Source organism: Coffea eugenioides, chromosome 2 (assembly GCF_003713205.1).
Source record: "Coffea eugenioides isolate CCC68of chromosome 2, Ceug_1.0, whole genome shotgun sequence".
NCBI classification, from domain to species: Eukaryota; Viridiplantae; Streptophyta; class Magnoliopsida; order Gentianales; family Rubiaceae; genus Coffea; species Coffea eugenioides.
The window spans coordinates 62025375-62032967 of NC_040036.1; the positions used below are offsets into that span (position 1 = coordinate 62025375).

The window sequence follows — 7593 nt, forward strand, 5'->3', positions numbered from 1 at the left end:
AACCATATTTACTGAAGAAGATTGCATTCTAATAACTGATTCCGGGTCTGGACAAGAAGGTAACAAAAGCGCTTCAGTATCTTCCCACCGTATGGCTGATATTGCCTCTGTAGGATAGATAGCTAACGAGGCCAGAACTAAAATGACTTTGCCAATAGCCAGTATCATGATGGCTAAGAAAATGATCCGTGGAGGATACGAATTCAATAAAGGTCTAGGACGGAACTTGCAAGGCATGTTGGGAACAATAGAGCTCGAGGGAAAAAATGACACTTTTGGTTTAGATTTTCATCCAACCGACAAAGACAAAAGGGAAATGAAAGCCTGCAAAAAGGCAGGGAAGGAGGGAGAATTGATGGCTTTGAGCATTCCACCTCTTCGTTACACTTTCCCTCGACCGTCTGAGGTAATCACATCTGAGCTCAATCTGATCGAGGAATTGAAGGCAAATTTGGATCAGCTGTTCGTGGGAGCTACACACAAGGATGAATCGTCGGACAATACAGAATTCTCACTCATCCCTGAAGGAGCTTTGCACAATTGGATTGCCGAGTATCTTCCCTCTCGAAGGGAATTTCTATAAATTTGGGGATTGTCATTTGCTAAAATTCATAAAAATTGTCACTGTTTTTTTGTGTAAATAGTTTTATCAAGTTCAATCAAATTTTGGCTAAAACAATTTTTGCATTATCAAGTTCCTGTGTTGTTTTTTTTGAATTTTTCAACAGAGTGCATAGTTACATCTTTTCATTATTTTTGTTTGTTTGATACCATTTTGTTTATATTGGTTGATTGTTTATCATTTTTAATTTCCTTCTAAATTCTTTCAGATGGCCAAAAATAAAATTATTTGACCCTTTGGATATCACTATTCTGAAATCCGATGATGGCAATCTCGATATCACTCACGACTTTGAGATTATGGAATCCGAAATTCAAAACGAGAGTGATAGTGAGGAAGTATCTGATTCTTTTCCAAAAGGTCTCGAACAATATGAAGAGAAATCCAAACCGAACCTAGAAGAGACAGAGATTGTTAACATTGGCACTGAGACTGAGGTCAAAGAAATAAAGATGAGTATACATTTGAATGCACTCACCATGGAGCATGACTGCATAGATTTTGTCAGAAGATGTATCAAATGTCAAGTGCATGGCGATGTTATACGGGCTCCTCCCACTGAATTACATAGCATGGCTGCCCTATGGCCCTGCTCAATGTGGGGTATGGATGTAATTGGTACAATTGATCCTCCTGTATCAAACGGACATCGATTCATATTGGTAGCAATTGAGTACTTTACCAAATGGGTCGAAGCAGAATCCTTCAAACATGTGACAAAGAAGGTGGTAGCAAATTTCTTAAAGGATCACATCATCTGCCGGTTCAGTGTGCCAGAAACATTGATTACCGATAATGCCAAAAATCTGAACAATGACATGGTGGACGGACTATGCGAACAGCTCAAAATCAAACACCGCAATTCTGCCATTTATAGGCCTCAAATGAACGGGGCTGTGGAGGCCGCAAACAAGAATTTAAAGAAAATCATTCGTAAAATGACTGAAAAGCACCGTGATTGGCATGAAAAGCTTCCTTATGCACTAATGCCATACCGGGCTTCTATTCGAACTTCAACTGGGGCAACCCCCTACTCGCTCATATATGGAATGGAAGTTGTGCTACCTGCCGAGGTTGAAATCCCTTCATTACGTATTCTAATGGAAGCCAAAGTTGGAAGAAGCTGATTGGTTAAAGCAGTGTCATGAACAATTGGGTTTGATTGATGAAAAGCGTCTGAATGCTATATGTCATGGCCAATGCTACCAAGAACGCATGGCCCGTGCTTACAACAAAAAGGTCCACCGGCGATCCTTTGAAGAAGGAGACAAAGTGCTAAAGTGAAATTTTGCCAATGCAAGATGAAGCCAAAGACAAATTTACCCCAAACTGGCAAGGCCCATTTGTCGTTCAAAAGGTGCTACCGGGTGGAGGACTTATTCTAGCAGAGATGGATGGACAGACATTCCCTCAACCTATCAACTCCGACATGTGTAAGAAGTTCTTTATTTGATTATGCAAATTTCTTTTAGATGTTACGCAAGGGACGAGACAAAAGTCAGGCCATCTTCCTTTCCAATCAAAACATTTCATCCCTAGTCATCCCCTTTGAGCTATCAGAACAATAATTTTCATTTGGCAGCCCCTGAGAATTGCAAACCCCACATTGGGGCAAATTTATTTTGAAAGAGAGATGATCGAAAAAAAAGAGAAATCAAAAAGAAAAGAAAAACCCCACACTGGGGCAAATTTAGTTTTTTAAATAAAAATGCAAAAGTGAGGAAAATGCAATGAAGAAAATGCAAAGAGAGAAAAATCCAATCAAACTAGGGCAAATTTTCCTCAGTTTCGTTCAAAAATTGGAGATAATTTCAAAATGACGCAATCTCAAGTTATTTCACACCTTTCATCAAATCTACTTTCAAGCTTCAACCTTTTTCAAAACACCCCACCGGACCTCATTACACAAACTCAAAGTCCTGGCTTTGGTCAGTTGCTATATTTCTATTAGAAATTTTCTAATCAACTGGCAAGTGATGTCCATAATGCCTTCACCTAAATTTATGAGGGAAGAGCATTCTACTGATGCCAGAAATCTTCAATTCACATTCTTAGTCGATAATGGTCAAGGTTTTCCATTATTTCTTAGGTAAAAACCTGAAAGGGCTCCTCGAAAAAAAAAGAAAAAAAGAAAAAAAGAAAAAAAGAAGAGCAAAAAGAAAAAAAAAACAAAACAAAAAGGGTGGGGGTGACCTTAGCGAAAAGCCGAAAGGGCACTAAGGTAGGGTTTTCTCAAGAGTAGGCATGAGTTGAAACAGCTGGTGACTCGATTTATTTGGATTTCTCCTCATCTTTGTAGTGCTTTCGCCAACACAGAACTCCGGAGCAGAGATATTCAAAAGGGCCAAGGATGATGTTTCATGCCAAAGGGCACTTTATTTTGATTCTCTTTACAACGATGTTTTGCAATATTTTGCAATCATTTGTTCAATAAAGGTTTTGCATTGTACATTGTCAGTTTCTGGATAACATAATTATAATTCAATTTGTTTCTTCTGCATCTTGCATCATGATATCAAAATAGGTTTTGCATGATCATTTTATGTCATAAAATAAGTCTTGCGCACAGTGTATGATCATAATCATTGGATTTGGGCAAGTGACAATCCCTTGATTTACTAAAAGAGTATTTGGATCTGTTCATCCCTGGGAAAGCACAATGGAACAACGAACAATTGACAACCTTGATTCTGGAGTTTGTCTCACTGGAACGTCAGAAATCGAAAGTCTCAAAAGAGCTTGATGACAAAACAGCTTGCCGAACAAAAAATGGACATCATGGATGATAAGATTGGGAAAGGTCGTATGAAGACTCATGTTTACACGATTTTCGAAGGCGAGCGGATACAATGGTGGTGGCAATTTCTTTGTTTTTCTCTTTTGCAAGAAAGTTTCAAATGAAAATGACAGCACATCACACTGCGGCAAATCTTTGGATAATTTTTCAACTAAGTCTTATACAGTTTCTTCATACATACCAGCATTTCATTTGCATTGCCACTAAACATGGGTTAGTCCCATTATGGAGCATTTCATTTACATTGCCACTAAACATGGGTTAGTCCCACTAGTGAGTATTTCATTTACATTGCCACTAAACATGGGTTAGTCCCACTAGTGAGCATTTCATTTACATTGCCACTAAACATGGATTAGTCCCACTAGTGAGCATTTCATTTACATTACCACTAAGCATGGATTAGTCCCACTAGTGAGCATTTCATTTACATTACCACTAAGCATGGGTGAGTCCCATTAGTTAAACATGGGTTAAACATGGGTTAATCCCACTAATGTGCATTACATCTTATCGTTACACATGGGTCCGTCCCACTAACACTTCATTTCACTTCACTTCTGTGATACCCCAACTTTTCGGATCATCTTTTGTTTAGTCTCAAAGAGGATATTACGGTTTCTTTAGTTTATTTTATTTTAAACTATTATTTTATTTTAAAGAAAATACTAAAGTTATTTCTTTAGGGTTTGATTTAAAACCTTGTTTTGTTTTAAAAGACTAGAAACCCTAAAAGTCTAAGCGAAACCCTAGTTTCACTTGTGATTGACCGTTTTCTCAAATTTCTCATATTTCAACCGAAACCCTAAATTTAATTTGTGGAATTGTAAAACCCTCATATTTTTCTCAAAAATGCCCTTTTATTTAGAAATTATTCATTTATTATAGCCCTACTATCCAATTATTCCACAATAAGTGCAAATGAACCTAGAAAGTAGGGTTTCACTTTTCGTTTTCAAGATTGGAGCAAGTTAGGGTTTTCACATTTTTTCGTAGTGTAATTATCCGATACGGAGCGAGGATCAAATTTGGTGGTTAAGGGTGACTTTTAGGTGAGAAATAACATGTGATTAGGAGCAATGATAAAAAGTTAGTGAATAGGAAGTAAAAACCCTAGTACGTGTGATTTAAGGAAAAACGGCGCGAACCGACGGGTACCGCGCACTACCGATTGAACGCACCACTTGACCACCACTTTCTTACCACATGAGCTCATTAACACTTGAGAAAATATCCCCCTCATGGCCAGCTAGCCTTGACCGAAAATGTGGACCAAATGCAAGGAAAGAGAAAAAAAATGAATGAGTGGTGGTGGTGAAGCCACTTGTTGGCCACCTAAGGGCCATTGACCAAATAATTTTTCTACCTTCTTATCACCTTGGAGCCATCTTTTTTTCTTCATTTTTTCTGCTGCGAGGCCGAGAGAGAGGGAGAGGAATACACCAAGGGAAAGTTGCTCCATTTCTTCTTGAATCTAGTCACGAAGTGAGGAAAGAAAGAAAACTAAACCGATTAAAGAGTGAGTGGTGAGCTTGTGAAGCTAGGGGAACCAAGAATTCCAAGAGGAGGTGAAGTATCACTCTTACAAGCTTCATTTGTTGAGGTGTAAGGCTAAACCATGGCTTTGGTTCTTTTATTTTGGTTTAAGTTGTTATATAATACTTGTTTTGGTTGGATTAGTGGTGATACAAGTTGTTATGAGTATTTAAAGGTGATTTATGTGAGTTAGGGTTTGAGGTATTTGCTGCGTATCCTTGCTATATGGATGATATATGTTGTATTTAAGCTTATATAAGTGGTTGTGGTGATGATTGGAGCAAGAAATCAAGAAAGGTTGCATTGAATCCCAAAATTCAAGGTTTCTGGAAAATTTCAGCTCTATTCTGTCCGGTTTTATTTCACCATGTTAGAGCCTGAATTAGGCTTGGAATCAAACATGAAAGTTGTATAGAATGGTATTTTATAGGTTCCTACAAAATTTCAACTCAATCGGAGCAACGTAGCTTGTGAAAAGACCAAACTACCCTCACTATTTTAGGATGTGTCCAGTGTTCCGTTTTAGGCAGTTCATCCAGTTTATCATGTTTATTCACTAGGATCCTGCTGATTTAGCCATTTTCCAAAACATGAAAGTTTTAGTACTCCATCTTAGCTTTTCAAAACCTGCAAGAACACCTTAAACGGACCTTGGTAGCCTGAGATATGACCATTCTAGTGCAGTGCAGTTAATTAGCCATATAGTTGGAGGTTGACTATGTAAATTGGGAATTTGACCAGGTTACAGTGGAAATTTGACTAAGAGACCTTCATGAAAGTTGTAGACCTTCGTCTTAGCTTCGAAACGGTAAATGTTGAACACCAATCCGATAAGCTTAGCCTCAAATGTGTTCTTTCCGTAAAAACCCGTCAAATCTGTCTTTTGTTAAACTTCATTTCCGCACATGTCGTTAGCTTGATTTTTATACTTGTATTACCTTGAGCCTATTGAACGGCTATCGAAATGAGATTATTTTGTATGCAACTTTGAGTTTGTTTGAAGAAAATATTGAAGCCATAAATGGCTGGAAAATGGGTAAACACAAGGGGCATGCCGCCAAATTTTCACGAGAAAGATAAACTAACCTTTGGAGTTTTAGTTCTGTATTTTGCAAATTTAACTTGGATACACTGAGAAATGGGTTGAGGTGTCTTCATGAAAGTTGTAACCTTTTATCTAAGCTTCGAGACACTATCTAGTACATTTTGATCCGATAACCACAGCACAAATTATGATCAAAATCGTGTAACCCGTTTTGTACCGTTTTTTGATTATTTTGACCATTTTCGACCGTTCTCAATCGTTTAAGTTATAAACTGCTATTGTATAGCCGTTTCACTTATGTGTGTATATAATCTGTCTATACAGACCGTAAGGCTTTTGACGGTGACGGTCAAGCTCAGTAACTTGTATCGTTTTTCGTGCCAAGCTTTATCAAGTGAGTAATTGGGTTGTTTATTGATGTGAAATTGTTGAAGTTGTATATTGATGTGGAATTGTTGAAGTACCTTGTATATGTTAAATGGGTACTTAGGCGAGGGTGTACTTTATCTCACTCGACCTAAGCCCATCCTTTATTTTGATTTCCAATGTGAGAATACATGCTTTATGTTGAGTATCACCCTCTTGATGTGTGCTGAGGAGGGTGAATACATGACTTGAGTGTTACCCTCTTGCAGTGTGCTGATGAGGGTGAATACGTGACTTGAGTATCACCCTTTTGCTGTGTGCTAATGGGGGTGTTTACGTGACTTGAATTAAACCCCATTTGCTGTGTGCTGTTTGGGGTAAGTACTTTGTTGTGTACTTTGTCGAGAGATACCATCTATTGAGAGATCGGATATCTCAGGGCTTGGTTCCAGCCCGGTTCCAAGGGTTAGACGAACTATTCGAGCCAGCTGGGGCTTTGTCGAAGATAGTTCCATGCTAAACTTGGGATTTAGTTCCTAGTTAAAGCTTTGACGAAAGCTAAGTTATTTTATTTCGCTCGAGCTGCTATGTGCTGTTGACTGGCCAGCGGGAGTTGATAAGGTGAACGGGGAAGTTTAAGTGGAGTCTACGGACCATGAGTTCTTTGGCTGACGGATCATCTTTTGTTTAGTCTCAAAGAGGATATTACGGTTTCTTTAGTTTATTTTATTTTAAACTATTATTTTGTTTTAAAGAAAATACGAACGTTATTTCTTTAGGATTTGATTTAAAACCTTGTTTTGTTTTAAAAGACTAGAAACCCTAAAAGTTTAAGCGAAACCCTAGTTTCACTTGTGATTGACCGTTTTCTCAAATTTCTCATATTTCAACCGAAACCCTAAATTCAATTTGTGGAATTGTAAAACCCTCATATTTTTCTCAAAAATGCCCTTTTATTTGGAAATTATTCATTTATTATAGCCCTACTATCCAATTATTCCACAATAAGTGCAAATGAACCCAGAAAGTAGGGTTTCCTTTTTCGTTTTCAAGATTGGAGCAAGTTAGGGTTTTCACGTTTTTTCGTAGTGTAATTATCCGGTACGGAGTGAGGATCAAATTTGGTGTTTAAGGGTGACTTTTAGGTGAGAAATAACATGTGATTAGGAGCAATGATAAAAAGTTAGTGAATAGGAAGTAAAAACCCTAGTACGTGTGATTTAAGGA

The 7593-nt window shown here is 37.9% G+C and overlaps 1 protein-coding gene across 1 annotated transcript; it reads left to right on the forward strand.

Annotated features, from left to right (window-relative positions):
- Positions 1-921: 921 nt before the first annotated feature.
- On the forward strand, positions 922-1749 carry LOC113760005 (uncharacterized protein K02A2.6-like). Its single transcript, XM_027302583.1, has one exon. The coding sequence runs from the start codon at positions 922-924 to the stop codon at positions 1747-1749; it is 828 nt and encodes a 275-aa protein (XP_027158384.1).
- Positions 1750-7593: the final 5844 nt, after the last annotated feature.

What these genes read in the sequence shown, in the direction of transcription:
- LOC113760005 (XM_027302583.1), top strand. Translation starts at nt 922, where the DNA reads ATGGAATCCGAAATTCAAAACGAGAGTGATAGTGAGGAAGTATCTGAT.